General features: G+C 40.9%; 2 protein-coding genes across 2 annotated transcripts in view; both read left to right on the top strand.

The window, feature by feature from the left end:
* The window catches only part of SACM1L (SAC1 like phosphatidylinositide phosphatase), a 29,961-nt gene extending 19,348 nt beyond the window's left edge, over window positions 1-10,613 (top strand). Inside the window, exons 9-20 of the mRNA XM_066991997.1 lie at window positions 708-793; window positions 995-1,081; window positions 1,514-1,582; window positions 1,670-1,749; window positions 3,018-3,116; window positions 5,694-5,832; window positions 6,059-6,128; window positions 6,238-6,310; window positions 6,784-6,877; window positions 6,967-7,059; window positions 7,721-7,778; window positions 8,563-10,613. Coding sequence (XP_066848098.1) covers window positions 708-793; window positions 995-1,081; window positions 1,514-1,582; window positions 1,670-1,749; window positions 3,018-3,116; window positions 5,694-5,832; window positions 6,059-6,128; window positions 6,238-6,310; window positions 6,784-6,877; window positions 6,967-7,059; window positions 7,721-7,778; window positions 8,563-8,699 — 1,085 coding nt within the window. The 3' untranslated portion in view covers window positions 8,700-10,613. The remainder of the gene's footprint in view (window positions 1-707; window positions 794-994; window positions 1,082-1,513; window positions 1,583-1,669; window positions 1,750-3,017; window positions 3,117-5,693; window positions 5,833-6,058; window positions 6,129-6,237; window positions 6,311-6,783; window positions 6,878-6,966; window positions 7,060-7,720; window positions 7,779-8,562) is intronic.
* Window positions 10,614-10,798: 185 nt separating this feature from the next.
* SNRPD1 (small nuclear ribonucleoprotein D1 polypeptide) lies at window positions 10,799-16,208 on the top strand. Its single transcript, XM_048053029.2, has 4 exons — window positions 10,799-10,954; window positions 11,155-11,231; window positions 13,845-14,036; window positions 16,023-16,208. Exons 1-4 carry the CDS (start codon window positions 10,941-10,943, stop codon window positions 16,097-16,099), a joined length of 360 nt encoding a protein of 119 aa, XP_047908986.1. The 5' UTR covers window positions 10,799-10,940; the 3' UTR covers window positions 16,100-16,208.
* Window positions 16,209-16,858: the final 650 nt, after the last annotated feature.

Raw genomic sequence — 16,858 nt, 5'->3', positions numbered from 1 at the left:
CTTTAGATGGAATTCACTTTTTTTAAAATGTTACTTCCTCTAAGACCAATTGCTGTACAATGGACTGAATAAAAATAGTTGATATCAAGACTTTAGTGCTTCAAAAGAAAAATGGGAACCTGTATGAGGAACTGAGGCATGTTCTGATATATTTTTTTAAATTGTCTCCTCTTTATTCCTCCTAGAGGTTACTGGCTTGATAGGGGTTAAATGCAAATGCATGATAGCCCTTTTGGCCCAGCAGTAAACTAAACTGAAAGCATCATTGGTGCTGCCAGGGAAACCTTGAAGAGTGATGTTCTCTAATTGTTTCAGGTTAAAAAGTGAACAAGGAAATGGTTTAAATTGCTTTTTTCTTCTGTGTGAGTCCCAACGTACATGCTTTTGAAGAAATAAGTCAGTTTATGCAGTACCTTTGCTACTGAATTATGGATATTTTAGTGTCAGAGCACTTGTGTTTTATTTTCTATTAACCTATTCAATTTCTAGGACTGTAATTATCAAAATGTGGTAAGCACAACTGTGCTTCAGCAATTAAATTTGGTACAGATCATGTTAAACTTCTGCCAAAGGCATTTTTAATTTACCATGTTCAGGCAGCCTTGGTATTTTCATGCTTTTTTGTGTGTTTCGAGGGGAAGGGTAGGAAGCCTGTTGCTGTTCTGCAGCCAGCCTGATCTGGTTAATGAGGTCTTTTTCCTACTTAGGTATTGATTCAGAAGGACATGCAGCTAACTTTGTTGAAACAGAACAAATTGTGCATTACAAGGGGAGCAAAGCATCGTTTGTTCAGGTAAAGTCAGTGTAACGAACTGCTGACTGGCTTAAGGGGGGTGTGTGTGTATAAATAAGTCAGTCTTTCTGTATTTCTGTAGATTAAATATTTAAAAAATATGTGCATGCACAAATAAACTAAACCAGTCTGTTTTATTTTAAAATGGCAAGTAAGTTTGTAAGTCTTGTTGTTTAAAGTTATTTATGTATTCTTTTTCAGACTCGTGGATCAATTCCTTTTTTCTGGTCTCAAAGACCAAACCTCAAGTATAAACCAAAGCCACAGATCAGCAAGTCAGTAAATCATGTATGTGAGTGCTTGTTGTGTCTTGGGGTCTCAGTGTATTTCTGGGCTTGTGTAGATATGATAGGGTGACAGATTTATAATCAGACGAATAAAAATAAGCAATATTGTTTTTAAGTAGCAGTAAGAACTCTTGTATTACTTGAGAGAAGTTCAGAGCTTGAAAAAAAGTCCAACAGCGAGGGTAGTGGTTTCTCTTTGGTTCTTCTTTGCAGGAGCTTTAATAGTTGCACAATGTTCATTATCCATGGCTTGCTTAAGGAGAGCTAAATGGTCTTGGGGGGTGAAAGCAGAAATATATTAACACAATAGAGAACAACCAGCGCTTTTTTAGTTATAAAATTCGCCTACGCAGTATCACCAAAAAGATGATTGTGGAAGGATTTCTTGTAAATCACATCTTAAGTCTGTTATCACATTTCCTTTCTTTTCTAGATGGACGGCTTCCAAAGACATTTTGACTCGCAAATAATCAGCTATGGAAAGCAAATGATTGTTAACTTGGTATGCTTTCACTTCTTCTTCCTGAGAAAGTGGCTGTTCTTTCAGGAAGGCTTACAAATAATGCTGTCGTTTTTCTTTTATTTCCAGGTTAACCAAAAGGGTTCTGAGAAGCCTCTTGAGCAGACGTTTGCAAAAATGGTGAACAGCATGGCAAATGGAATGGTCAAGTACGTGAGAAGTGAAATGATCCATTCCTGTGTTTAAAAACTGAGCTGACTGATCAGTGCTTCATTCTTTCACCAGATAGCTGGTTTGTTAGTTTTCTTTTTATGAAGTCACCTGCATATGACCAGTACCCCTACCTCAGAGCTTAAATTCTAAGCAGGCATGAGACTGGAGATGGGACAAAGAGGAGACAAACAGAACAAAGAAGGGAGGTCAAGGGTCATGGTAATGCCAGCATTGGAATAATGGTATGCTATGAGAACTGTGGATTGGAGATCTTCTGGCTTTTAGGGGGAAAAAAAAAAATCATACCCTATAGCCCTATAGAACAAGCTTCTGGTAGAAGTGCTTGGTTACGTTGCTAGCTTAGTAGGGGAGTGCTAAATGTGAGCAAAAGAGTATTGGAGATAAAGCTGGAAAAAAAAAAAGATGAGTGTTCTTCTCACACTTGCATCTAGGCTGGTATTGATATTTTTGCTGTACGAAGTTTGGAATTCCGTGCATCTTTATTCTCAGTTCCACCAGCTTACTCTATAGCAATACGTAAAACTTTGTCAGGGTGTTTGTAGTGATGATTTCTGCTCTGTATGTGTCTTTAAAAAAAAAAAAAGCGTTTCTCACTTTTTCTTAAATCTGCCGAATTCCTTTTCTATTTTTAATTAATTTTGACTGGCATTTACCTGCCAGACTTACATGACTTGAGTCTTCAATGCATGTATGTGAATTTTCTTCCCATGAATAGCCTTTACAGATTGGCAAATAACTTTTGGACTACGAGAACTTAAGGGGAAGATCTTAATGCCTTGCAGTTCACAGCAAATGTATACGTATAAATGTTGTATCAAACACCATTCACCTCAAGCACTGTTTTATCAGAAGTGAATTGGCTGTAAAACATGTGACTTGGAACAAGATTTTAATTTTTATTATGGCAGAGAAGTTGCCATAATAAAGACAGAACTAGGTTTCTAGAGAGCCATCAAGGTATCTTGCTTCATGCCAGAGGAGAATGTTACATTTCAAAACCTGTGTCTCTTTATAAGTGAGCAAGTTCAGTGTGTTTGCTTGGATCAGAGAAGGCAGAGGAATTCTGGGCAGACACTGAAATCCTGTCAAATATCCTGACCGATACATGCTGGAAGATCTCTTTAAAGAAAAGCAAATCTTCTGTTGCTGCCAGTTTGATAGATCAGCCCTTCCCTGTGGATTTTTCTGATACCTTCACTGCAGTATGTATTTAATCTAGAAGGATGCTTCTTTCTCTGAACAGATACATAGCATTTGATTTCCATAAGGAGTGCAGTCGGATGAGGTGGGATCGACTTCAGATTTTGATGGATCAACTAGCAGAACAGCAAGATGAGTTTAGGTAAGACTGGTTCTCTCACTTCTGTACTGTTGAAATGAGTCTGCTTTCTCACGGTCTGTTTCCTTGAGTTAAGGAACGCTAAAACAGACCTGTAATCTTCTGTAAAGATGATATATTCCTATACATCAATGCTTCCATATCTCTTATCTCTTGCTGATACCTGGTGCAGTGTTAAAGACCTGTTAGTAAGTAAAATACAGAGCCCTCTTTCATGTCCCAATAAAATGGCTCTGAGAACCACAGCAGCCCTGCGTTGTGCCTTAAGGACTGCATTTGTCCTTTGGATAAACAATTTAATGAAGAAATCAGCATGCAAACAACTGAAGTTACTTTTTAAAAAAAAGTTTCCTTTGTTGGTATTTTCTAAACCAGGAGTCATTCCTTCTGTTGACAGCAAAACGTTCTGCTATGTGATGTTAAAAACTTAGTGCTCCCTTGGCTCCAGCCCTGTGCACACTTTCTTTGTTGATTTTGAAAGTGTTTTATATCTCTAATGCACACTGTTTATTGTACCAAACCTTGGAACAAACTCTGATTGTTGGTCTTTGGTAACAAAAGTAATACACAAGGAGCTAAATTCTCATTTTGTTTTTAAGTCAGGTAAAAGTAGATTAAGTGTCCAAATCAACTTAAGTATGTATCTAGTCCCCTGAGTTTGCATTAAGCAATTCTTGGTCTTTGTTACTTGTAGATGTGTAGCTTGATAGGACAATGGCATACTTAGTTCTGCTTCTCCAGTTGCTTCCTTCCTGTTAGGTCTTGTGTTAGCTGATCTACTTCCTGCTTTAGGCACACTACAGAAATGGCAGTGTTACAGTAACTAAAAAGAGGCGCAACGTGCAGAATAGAACAGGAGTTGCATGGATGAGATATCTTGCTTCGAATGAAGACTGTCAGAATAATATGAATTTACCTTGTGGTAGTGACTACAGTTTCCTCACCACCAAAAAAAGGACCCTAACCCCCTGAAGAGCAGAACAAATTGGTTTTTGAGCACTTCAAAGAAGGAGAAATAAGTGTAGGTTTCCTATACAGCAAGGATCCTTTATTAGAGTGAACGCTGAGAATCGTATCGCATGTTTACTGTCAACTGCCATTGGAGGCTTACAAAAGAACCAAGTTTTCTTGAAATGAAAAAGGAGACAGTGTCTGTTACAAGATGTAGAAATGAAAGCTCTTCCTCGAGATCAGGTTGCTTCTACCTTGCTTTGTTTTATTTCATCTTGGGTGACCGTTGTTCAAATAGTAACAGGAAAAATCTGAATTCTGATGCTCTTAAAAATAATTCTGCACCCCAGAGAGAGGTAAACACTTACATCTTCTACAAATTGCAAAAGATCCGGTAGAAGGCTTACTCTTGTGTATTAATGATTTGTAAAGAGCTATTATAGGGTATGCATTACTTAATCTGTCATTATCCAGAAATGCCTACTCTTCAACTATGCTACGTATCCTAATACCAGTTCTAGGCAAAACTTAAGGAAGGAGGGGAAAACAAAGTTTTCGTGGGTGTAAGCTCTCCTTTAATCATTCAACAGTGTAAAACAGTTTAATAAAACTAGTTCTTCAAGAATTAGAAAACTAGATCTTGTTAACACAGGGCTGATCAAAGTAAATGCATATGCTTCTAAGTAGGGTTCTTGACGTTTAGTACTACATGACTCTAGTATGATTTTTTTAGTCTTAAAATGCTATGCGGTAGCAGCGGATCATATACTGGTCCAAATTCGGAGTTCAGAATTACCTAAGGGAGTAACTTAATCTACAGAGTATGATCTGCAACTCTTTAAGCAGGGAGCTTAACGCTACAGCAGAAGGATAAGTCCCATTCATGTATCCAATGGATGACTTGATTTGCATATTTGTTTCACCAGCTCAGTTATCAAAATATTTGCATACAATTCAATATTTAAAATGAGCTGTTTAATACCAGTTACTGAGAGGTTGAGGGAGAAAGTGACTGGTTTAGTTGGTTTAAAAAAAAAAACTGAGGTAATGATTAGCATGTGTAGTTGCAAGAGGGAGCACCTGGTTCCCTCAGATCTTCGTATAATGGAGAAGAGGATGTTAAGAACTGATGGTAGTAGACTTTCAGCAGTGGCCTTAAAGATTTGAATACCTTTGTGGAAGAAGTGTTCCTGACAGTTTATATTACTCCGTGGTGGTGGTGACTGGACTGAAGCTGGTAACTCCTGGTACATAGGTCCAAATCTGGTTACTTTGCTGTTTACACTCTGCTAGTGATCTTGCTAACTGTGGAACGAGGACTATAATAACACAGAAACATAAAACTTAAGTCACTGTTGCACTAGAAATTGCTCTTCACAGTGGCAGATAGCTCAATGTTGCTTTGTCTGCACGATAATAGTGAGCGCTGTTCAGAGATTTCCAAATGTTCATGTACTGATTGCTGCTTTTCATTGTGGGAGGGGAAACGTTCAGGAAGGTACCACAGTTCACAGACATGGCCAACAACTCTCCATATGCTCTAGACAACTGTTTTGGCTGCTGGAATGTTGTGAAAATGTACACTTTATATAGACTTATCTGTAAATACTTAGGTGGATTGTGTGTTAGTTATTTTCTAGTTGATTCCGATGGTAAAATCGTGACTCAGCAGGAAGGAATATTCCGCAGTAATTGTATGGACTGCCTTGATCGGACAAATGTGATTCAGAGCTTGTTAGCGCGTCGATCTCTTCAAGCCCAGCTTCAGGTAAATGTTTTATTCTTGTTTAACAAGCTCTTAAGAGGAGGAAGGCTTTGTTTGGAACTGAAATGTAATTTAACACTTCAATAAAAGCTTGCATACTTGAGTTACTGTAGCGCTTGTTTGAAATGCTCTGGCCAGATTCTAGTTTAATGAATAAAGCTTTTTCTAAAAGCAAATCCTAATGTTTCTAATGACCTGCTAGTGAGCTTCAATGTGCTTTTTGTTTCAGAGGCTAGGTGTTTTGCATGTTGGACAGAGAATTGAGGAGCAGGCTGACTTTGAGAAAATCTACAAAAATGGTATGCAGTTCATAGAGTTAAAAACAAACAAACAAACAAAAAAAAACAACACTTGTCCAAACAAAGTAAACAACTTCCTTAATCTTTCTCAATGTTTTCCTGTTCACAGCATGGGCTGATAATGCTAATGCTTGTGCCAAACAATATGCTGGAACTGGTGCCTTAAAGACAGATTACACAAGGCAAGTCACCCTTTCTTGTAAAGGTCTTCTGCGTTTTTGTGCACATTTGGGACTTTCTTTAGGTCTTCATATCTAAAAAGATCACTAATTTGGGGCTCAGGCCATTAATGAATTCTGCAGTTGTTTAGTTCAATTGGTTAAATGTGAGACTAGAATCTATAGAAGAACACTATTCTTTGCTTCATACTAACGTATGAAATGAAAAAAGGTAATCTGGAAATAAAAACAAGAAAACGAGCCCATTCAAGGTACATTTGTGTCATGGGATGGAGAGAAGGGCAATTCTATTTTCAAATAAATTTTGTTACAAATGTGTGTGTGGTATTAATGCAGAGGTAGCACTAGATTATTTTATGTATGTGTAGGTATTCATTAAGCATAGTACACACTTGAGCAATGAAAGGACTGTAAATCTGAAATTCTGTTCCTGAATGTATACACCTATTACAAATGTTTTTCAAAATTTCTTGCAGAACTGGAAAGAGGACTCAGTGGGGCTTAATAATGGATGGCTGGAACTCATTAATACGTTACTACAAAAATAACTTCTCTGATGGATTTAGACAAGTAAGTTAGGCTTTTAACTGTGGGAAAATGTATCTGATAAATATCAAATTTGCTGTGTGTTTTTAACTCTTGCTCTGTTTCTCTTCCAGGATGCTATTGATCTCTTTCTCGGAAATTATTCAGTGGATGAAGTAGAACCTGCTAGTCCTCTACACGTTAAGAAAGATTGGAAATTCTTAGCTGTGAGTATGGGGACTTTACTCATGTTTGGAGAAACGCATGAAACCTATTTAGTCCCTTGCATCAGTAAGACAAAGTGGAAATTGTCTATTTAGTAATGGAGTGTCCCTATAATATGGTTCTGTTTCTATGATACCTGCTTATAGGACTAAACCCAGACTGTTTCCTTGACAGAAAATGGAGTGTCCTTGAGGTATTGAAAAAACTGCTGCTTGCTTTTTTTAAATCTGCTTCATCCAGTGGAAAGGGAGAAATTCTACTAATCACCATCAGTGACTGTTTCCTTCTGCAGAAGAAGCTTGTGAAGATCTCTTCTCATATTTCATGCAGAAGCATAGACTGTAACATGAAGAAAACCTTTTTTTTTCCTCACCTTTTATGTAGCAAAATGGGGCTTGGGGACATTAGGGGTTTAATTGGTAGCTAGTGTTTTTTTAAAACTTTGCATCTTATCCAATAGATGTATTTCAATTCTGAACCTCAATATTGAATATACTTTACCAAATTTTGGAACTCTTCAAAATTTTATAGTACCTGACATCAGCAGTTGAAGCAATTTTATGGTAAAGCTAGTAAATAGCTTTGCAATACGTTCTAGCTTAAAGGAATTTAAGAAATATATGTGCTATTATATCATTTAATTATTCTTTTTTCTTTCCCTAGTTGCCTATTATCATGGTGGTTGCTTTCTCCATGTGCATTATTTGTTTGCTAATGGCTGGTAAGTTGCTACTGAGCTAAATTTCCCAAAATTAGCTTGCTTGTGTGGGGACTGTGTGTGGTTTTTTTCCCCCTTCAAATGGTTACTTAAAAAATACACAGTATAAATGTGCTTCTCAGTTATACTGGAAGGCGTTTGAGCAAGGCTCTGGAGACTGAGGGTCAGCACGATACCATTAATGTGGAAAAACCTGTAGTACTATAGAAAAAAACACTAAAACTTTTGTAGAAGTCACTTGGGGGCAATTAATTGACCCTGAATCCCTGAATTTAGTTCTACCTGAGTAGATGTATAGCTTTACTATAGCCTGGATGAATCTCCTGAAGAATCTCTTAACTTTTGGCACAAAGGCAATTCGGAAAAGCCAGATATAGTCATAAGCTCAGCCTGACAAATGTTCCCCTAGCTTACATTTGTGCTGGGAATTGAAGTCTTTGCTTTCTGCTTTTGTCTTGGATTTTCTAACGTTAGTGCCAGTGGGGTTCTTGACTCTGTGACCTATGTAGCGGTGTCAAAGCACTCTAAGAACTATACGGCAGAACAGTTCTAAGCTTCTAAGTTCTAAGCTACTAAGAACAGAACGCTAGTTTATGACCATCCAACTTTGTCAAGTCAACTGCTAGGTAAGGAAATACAGAATGGTGTAAGAGAAGACCCTAGTTCCTTTGAAGCACTTTTAACTTCATTTGATATCTGTGGGAGAGCTTGCAATATTTTGGTTTTGTATTTAGATACTCTCTCTGATAGCTGGAAATAATAAACTACGGTGTCTGACTCTTAACAGGTGATACATGGACTGAGACACTGGCCTATGTGCTTTTCTGGGGAAGTGCAAGCTTTGGAACTTTCGCTATCATCCTTTACAACGGCAAGGATTTTGTAGATGCACCCAAGTTGGTCCAGAAAGAGAAGATGGACTGAATTTGTGTGTGTGGAAAGCGGCTTGGTACTGAGGATTCCTCAAGCCACACCTGGAGTCTCTACTGACCTGCTTTCCACACCAAACTGTGGTCTAATGAACATTCTTCCTTGGCAGCCTTGTGGGGAGAGGAAATAGTGTCCTTTGGTGGTAGCTTTCAACTGAGATCTGACTCGGCAATCTTAGTTGCAATGGTTTTTGGAATATTGCATTTGTGGAGGGGGCTCCACTCAGTTTACTGAGATGATTCAAAGATTCCAGACACCAAAAAGCTGGCTTTAATGTTATAGGGTGTAAGCGGACTGCTTTAGCTCACAGTCCAAGTGTGCAATTTCAGCTGAATTTTGTTCTCTGGCTTGACAGGAGGGGAGCTCTGATGCTGCTCATATGTCAAAATACCTAGGTATTGAAGCACTAATAACGGAGCTTCTTTGAACAAATAAGGCTTCATAAGAACACAAAGTCTTGTTCCAAGACTCATAGCTGGATTATATTTGCTGTGATAAAGTCCATGTTAACAAGTCCTTTGTGCATATGTGTGTTGTTTCTTGTCCCCACCAAATTAAAGGATCCGTTGAATCCTAATGCTCTTCCAAAATGAGCTTTTTGTCCGGTGTTATCTGGGACTGATGCAATATTCTACTAATCATTGTTTGGGTGAAAGGACAGTGTAATTGGATGCTCCTGAAGTTGCAAATGTCTTGCACTGTTTCAGTACTACAGCCTCCAGATGATGATTCATTAGTTAGCACATTAAAGATTTTTTTCTAAATATGTAAATGAAATCAAAGAATGTAAAAATCCTTTGCGGTGTTTATTGAACCCTCCTTATGCTAAAGGTCCAAAGTATTCCATTACTTTAAGAGCAGTCACAATGTAAAAGGTGAACTTCATATTGTTTTGCTAGTCAGCTGCTTCTATACTTTGTTTATGTTGAAATAATTTACGAAAAAAGGAGTAAGAATCTGAGGAGAAAGTGTTAGCCTAACACTGTGGTTGCACTTGGGAGCAGCAGCTTGCTTTTTGTGCATGATGATATAACATTTAAAAAAAAAGTAAAAAAAGCTACACTATAATTTGTGTTGGTTAACAATAAATGTGTGTCTTTAAATTTAGTGCTTCCAAGCTGTAAACAAAAAAGTAATCCTAATCAAGGACCAATTTTAAACTATTTTGTCACTTATTTTATATGGTTTGTTTGAAACCAGAGATGAAACTTGCTTAAGGCGCTGTGCATTGTTTAATATTTCCTGTAAGTACAGCTGTATATTCAGATTGCGATTATAAAATTTAAATGGGGGGAAGGGAGAAATATGTAGAATATTAGAACTAGCACAGTTGTCATTGAAGCTAGAACATAAGACACTGATAATCCAGTGTTTCACTGTGTTATGACTGAAAATATGTACAGATTTTTGCAATTGTTAATGTTCATTTTAATCTTGAATGTTTCTGGAGGCCTCTCTGGGTTTTGTGTAAACATAACCTGCTCATAAACACTAGTACTTGCGAAGTATCTGTTAGCTTTTAGATGCTGTAATGGAAGTACCAGTTGGCGGTTAACTGGAAAATCCTCTAACTTAACATTTCTGAACATGAACTCTGTAACAGACACAAAGTACAAAACATAATCTCACTATTTAATGGTTTTTATGGCTCAAAGGCAGGTGCCATTTGGAACTTGGTTGTCTTGCAGGCTAGAACTGAACCTTCGCATCTGTGGTGTGGAAAAACTTGTGGCAAAGACCAAACGTGATTAAATGAAGATCAAATGTGATTAAATGGATCGTAAGACACAGACTAATATACCTTTTTGAAGCTGGAAGGCATCTGTATTTCAGTGCTTTGCACAGTCTGTATTTCTAGAATCACAAACGGTGTACTCGTAAAGGACAATAAAATGCCCAACTTTTCTAGATGCTGTCTGGTGCCGTGTGTGCTTTGGGTCAGCCTTGCCTCCACCTTATTCCTTGGGGACTGTTTTTCGGTGGACGGCAGCCGGGGCTGCGTCTGGGCTCTTTGCGAGGCGCGCTTCGCTGTCCGAGGACCTGATTTCATGCGCAGGGCGCAGTCGCGGGCCCGGGCCCGGCCCTTTCCGCCGCGCCGCTTCCGCCCCTTGGCGCTGTGGGCGGCGGCCGCTTGCTGGCGGCGCGGCCCTGTGGCAGGAGCCCCCCGCAGCCCGCCCCGCTGCTCTCCGCCGCCCGCCCGAACACCCCCGGCCGCGGCGCCGGGCTCCCGCCGCCATGAAGCTCGTCAGGTGAGCGGATGGGGGCGGATGGCCGCCCGGCCGCCATGGCGCCCGCCGACCGCCGCCATGGCGCCCGCCATAACGGCCGCCAACCGCCATGGCGCCCGCCCTCCTCTGTGTGGGGCTTGGCGGGAGCGGCCGCGAGGGTCGCGCTGACGCCGCGTTATGCGGTAACGGTGGGGAATTAACGGCGTGTTCTTAATCGGCAGGTTCCTAATGAAGCTGAGCCACGAGACGGTGACCATCGAGCTGAAGAACGGGACGCAGGTGCACGGAACCATCACAGGTAGGGCGCGGGGGCGGCCCGCAGCAGCGCCCAGCCCGTTAGCTCGGTGCTGGGCATCGGCAGGAGCCGTGGCCGAGGCTGGGCTTGGTTGCTCTGAGCTCCCTCCGGAGGAGGCCTGCGCGGGTGGATGCGGGTGGGCAGGAGTGAGGGGGGTTCGCTGCGGTAGGGCCCGGACGTCTGCCAGAAAGTGGGGGGGTGGTGGTGAGCTGTGACCTGCCAGCTCCCCGCAGCAAGACACACAGACGCTTCAAAACTTCAGTTGGTCACAGATCCACACTGACACACGGGTGGGCGAGTTCACCCACGGTCAGACTTACGCTGCTGGTTTGTCTTGTGATAAGCTTTCCATCAATAAGGCGCTGCTGGGAGGTAGTGAATTCAGTCATCCTGGGAGCCTTTCGGTCTGACCCGAGCGTTGTTTACAGGTAGGATCAGGGGTGAAGGAAGTTCACCCTGTTCCCAATCATTTTGTGGGCAAAGCTGGCATAAGGATGATATTCGCTTAGAATTTTAGCAGCATGATAAGGTAAGGTAGTTTTACTGCCTTATAAAACTGATAAAACTGATGGTGGATACACAGCCTAAACTTTTATAAGATGCTTCAGTGCTTCTGACTTTGATTAGAGCAGTTGTGACAAGCGATAGTCGCATAAAAACATTACACCCAAGTCACCACCAGAGGGATTTTTTCTTAAAATAGTAGTACATATAAGCAGCAAGTGTTAAATGTTGATGCAGCCTTAAATTGGTTAAACTTCACGTGTAACCAATATTAATCTAAAAGTGAGTTATTTCCTTCGAGCCTGTTTTTGCTCTGCTTGTGGTGAATTTGCATGGATATGCATCTTTGTATATACTTGCATTGGTTTCGTGAAACTGGTTTGAAGACATAGCATAGGGATTAAGGGCAAAAAGGAATCCTGGTGTCAAGAACATGGCATCCTGCTGTTGCCAAAGGTCTGTCACAAAATAAGTTTGTGAGAATTAGTATCTGGGGAAGCGCTTAGTGTCTGTGCTGATCCCTAAAATGAAGGAGCTCCTTTTTGTATCACTGAACTGAAAGCATCGGGGAGAGCCTTTGTAGGTGATGATTTCATTCTCATGTGTGTGGAAAAATGCATGGACTGCTTTGTTTGCTTGAGTAACATCAGAGACTGAGTGTTCTCAAAATAATATCACATTAGAATTACTTACAGACATTCGGGTACGTAGGGGGGGCTGTTGCGTTTCATAAAGCAAACCGTTGTGGTTAAGTTAATGATCGTGCTTGATCTCCTTTCCTTCACCTACTTGAAGTTACTTTTGGAGGCTCTTCTATCCTGACTAGAAGAACAAAAAACAGTTCAAACTTGGCAAAGTTGTAATCCAGGGGATTGCTTAGGTGCTTTTTTGGCCCGTAGCAATCTGCTGAGATTTGGCAAAATTAAAAATTGGCGTTATTTTGCAGCCAGATGCATCAGCGCTGATTAGCACCTGAATGCACCGCCCGGTATCCGAGTGCAGCGTGCTCCATTGAACCCGGCTAGGTAGGAGGCAAACAGCCTGCATGTCTCCTTCTGACCTCGCTGCTTCTGGGCTTGATCATTGAGCAAAGTCTCTCTCGTGCTCTGCTAAGGATCTGTAAGACCTCTGAATGCAATCCCTGTTTCTGAAGGGACAGTCTTCCCTTTACGTTGGTGCACAAACCCTGGTAACAACCCTCGGGTTCGCGCCATTTCCTCTTCCTCCTTCCGCCGCCAGAGCAGCCCTGCTGAAGGAGCGGGTTTGTGTAACGCTCACGCTGCCAGGAGGGGACAGGACGGGTGGAGTACAGGAGTCAGAACCGTGCAAAATGTACAACGATGGGGGAGAGGATAGGAAAATAAGAATAGCACAGCGGTTCTTCTGGTTCTGGCCTGCTGCTCGCTCACGTTATTTGCCTTGGTGAAACGTCTTACAGTTTGCTTTTCCGTATTTGTGAAACAAGACTGTTTTGACCATGAAGGGTTGGTTGTCGGTACAGAAGATTGAACACACTAAAATCTTGCTCATATGGGTCACCGAATAAACAGTAATTAATGTTTGTAAACAAATAGAAGATATCACACTAGAATTAGATGTCTTTTACCGGAAATTAAATGCTTGACAGTTCGGCTTTTTCTTAGGTGTATAGCAAGAAGAAACGATCGTTTTTTTTCACCTGCTCAATGGTTTGTTTTGCTTCCTTTTTGAAGGAGCAAAAAGACTAATGCTAGACTTCTGTAAAAAAAAAAAACAAACAGCAGTTTATTTGTTGCTCAAAGGAGTTTTAATTGTTCACAGAATTGCTGTGACTGGCTAAGACCTAGATGAAGACCTCTAGCAACACTGTTCAGTTAGTAGCAAGTGGTTCTTCCATCAACAATTTTTCATTGAGGTGTTGTGGGCAGCAGTTGATAAATTATTGAGCATGATTTAAGAGAGAAAAAAGATGCAGTTTCTCGCAGTTAGAAGCTTGCTTAATTAATGACATAGATCCTGAAGTGTGTTTTAATGAACAGGATAAAACTTGAAGCATGTGCGTACTTCAGGTGGTCCCTTTTTGGGTGTTTTTATGTGCTTTCATCCGTAAAAATGAGAATTCTGTTGTTTCAGGAGTGGATGTCAGTATGAATACTCATCTCAAAGCAGTCAAAATGACGCTGAAGAACAGAGAACCTGTACAGCTGGAGACGCTGAGTATTCGAGGGAATAACATCCGCTACTTCATTCTGCCAGATAGTTTGCCGCTGGATACTTTGCTAGTGGATGTTGAGCCAAAAGTCAAGTCCAAGAAGAGAGAAGCAGGTTAGTCTGTGATTTCCCAGTCTCTCTGTTCTGCCTTTGAGATCTCTGAATCTGAAAACGATCAGAGTCTGCGTTGGGCAGCTCGTTCTTTCACACTTGAGGGTTTGATACTGACCTTGCTCACTCTGCCTTGCCTACCTTATTGACCTCTGTAGAGTTTTCTTTCATGTGAAATTATTTATATGACTTCTCATGCTTCTGTTTTAAAAATGTAAATACTTTTAAGCTTGAGTAAGTCTTAACCTGTCACATTATCAGGGGTGACAGCAAAGAGATTTACAGTTCCTCTTTTCTGACTGTCTTTTCTGTTTCCCCAGTTTGTATGGGGAACTTCCAATATAGCCTAATAAGAAAGTACAGAACAGCCTCACGAACAGGGCGGAACTGAAATCCCCCTTGGTAGTGGATAAAAATAATTTGCTGGAGAACTGAATTGGAGAGACTTCTGAACTGTGAGGGAGTCAAAGCAGTATTCTGACGAGCTGCTATCTGTTGGAAAAAAAGCCCTTTTCCTCAGAAGCCTAACAGTATAAGGAATACTTCAGTTCTATTTCACGCTTAAAAATTAATATCCAGTAAACTCCACAAAATTTGTATGTCTTCAGGCAGTAAACATTTGCCCAGTGGTTACTGCGTGTTTTTAAAAGAAGTTAAAATGAAAGTTAATTTGGATCTGCAGTCTTTGATCCATGGTATGTTCTAAAAATAGGTCATAATTAATCTGTTTACCTTACTGAAATGGTACAAGGCAGCCTCGGGTGTGTGTGTCACAAAGCGCCAGTGTTGTGGCTGCTGGCTTTATTAGAGGATAAGGACAAGGCTCCTGAAACGGTTTTGCTCCTCTCATGTCCATTAAAAATAATCTGACCACGAGGAGAAAGTGCAGCGCAGTTGGATTACCTTTTTTCTGAACCTCACAATGTGACGCGAACCAGAACATCGCTGTGCCTTTCTAACCCTGAGGAAAGGGAAGGAGCTGTGACAGGGCTGCGTACCTGCGTTCAGCACTCCCTGCGCCCTCGCTGTGCTGAAGCGGTCTCAGACCACGCTGTGCTGCGGCGCGCTTTGCCGTAGTCTGGAAATGCCCTTGGGCTGCAGAGCCTCACACCGCATGGTCTCTCCTTGGCAGACTAAAGCGGTGATGGAAGGCTGGATGCTGCGGAGAGATCTGGGGGGGTGTCTGTGCAGTGGCTTTGAGTGTGATGATGCTTCGGAGTATTTTGGAGTCAGGAAAAAGGGGTACAGTGACGTTACCATGTGGACCAGATGACCTCCAGCAGTTCCTTCAGCCTGAATTATTCAGTAATTCTGTCCTCCCCTTACCGTACAATGAAATAGCAGGATTTAAAAGTAGGAGGAAGTAATCAGCCTGAGAATCACGTCTGAAATTGGCACGGGCACCACTGAGAGCAGTAGGAGCTGTTTGGTGGTGGGATCCTTTAAAAATGCGGCCACTACACATAACACCTGAGAGAGAGAGAGCTTGGAAATCTGTGTGTTAAGCTGTGTATTTCCCTTTTGCAGCATACTTAATAAAGCACAGTGTGAGCTGAGGCAGAAGAAAATCTTTTCCAGGGAGATGAATAGTAACCAAAACGCTCACTGCAGGAAAACCTTGCATGTTCAGTTTTTAGATTCCTGAAAAACTTACCAGAGAAGAGGAGCCACAGTTCTGTGTCAGAGCACTGTACGTGTGCTATAGAATTTAGGGATATGCATATATAATTTATAGCATGTTTCATCCCCTCGTTATCTGTAGAGCAGTCAGAGACAGATGGGAGTCTGTGGAAATTGCACACTGCAAAACCTAGCACAAAATAGGAACGTACTGTCTAAAACATTCAAGTGTTAACAGATTTAATATCTGACCTGCTGCTTCCTTACGATGAGACAATAGGCTGTTTATGCTCGCTACAGAATGTTTTAATCTAAGTTAAGGTATTGCCAGGTCTCACTTGATTTATCCTTTCTGTTTTATTTGCTAAGTCGCTGGAAGAGGCCGTGGCCGAGGACGTGGGAGAGGCCGGGGCCGCGGAAGAGGAAGAGGGGGCCCGAGACGATAACTTCTTACCACACAACTGTTACCAAATTCTGGGCAATTTTGGATTTTTTTTTTTTGTACAGGTCTTGTTTATGGTATCCATTTTTAATAAACTGAAAAGTGAAAAAGTTGTCTTTGCTGTGTTAGTTAAGTCTGGGGAGGGAGGCGCGTACTTCTAGAGGCTGTTGCACATTAAGCATGCCCTGTTGGTGTTGGTTATGATTTTCAAGATTTTATCCACCCTTGAAGGCTGTAAAATTACCTCTTGCTCTTTGCCCTGTAGAGAAATGCTTGTGTTGGTGTACTTTGGAAATGTTTGAAACGAATCCCTCTTTTACAAGGCTCTTGCCATCTTCTAATGGTTATGTAATTAAGACACTATATTAAGAACCTGTTTCCCGTGTTTCTCTTATGTTGTTTTTCAGTGACCTCTTTAAAAGTTCATAGATAAAATTTTTACTGTTTTCTGCAACATGAAGCTTAAATTTTGAACATGGTACTTTATAAAACATTCACATAGGCAAATGAAACAGTTCTATGGAGCTGCTGCATTGTTGCTTCTCACAATTAAAATTTAAAGTATATTGGATATGAACTTTGTCAAAGCTAATTACATGGCATACTTCTGCTTGGGTGGGGCTTGTAAAGGAGCTTTATCACAGGCTTTTTTAGTGCACCTATAGTGCATCCCTAGCAAATTCCAAGTACAGCACAGGGCAGAATTGCATACTGGAAGTGGAAGCTTACTTCTGGAGATGAGAACTTCTGCAGCTTATTTATA

The sequence above is a fragment of the Anser cygnoides genome, chromosome 2 (assembly GCF_040182565.1).
Source record: "Anser cygnoides isolate HZ-2024a breed goose chromosome 2, Taihu_goose_T2T_genome, whole genome shotgun sequence".
Taxonomy (NCBI): Eukaryota; Metazoa; Chordata; class Aves; order Anseriformes; family Anatidae; genus Anser; species Anser cygnoides.
The sequence above is the reverse complement of the archived record's forward strand: the minus strand, read 5'-3'. Positions and strand labels throughout refer to the sequence as shown.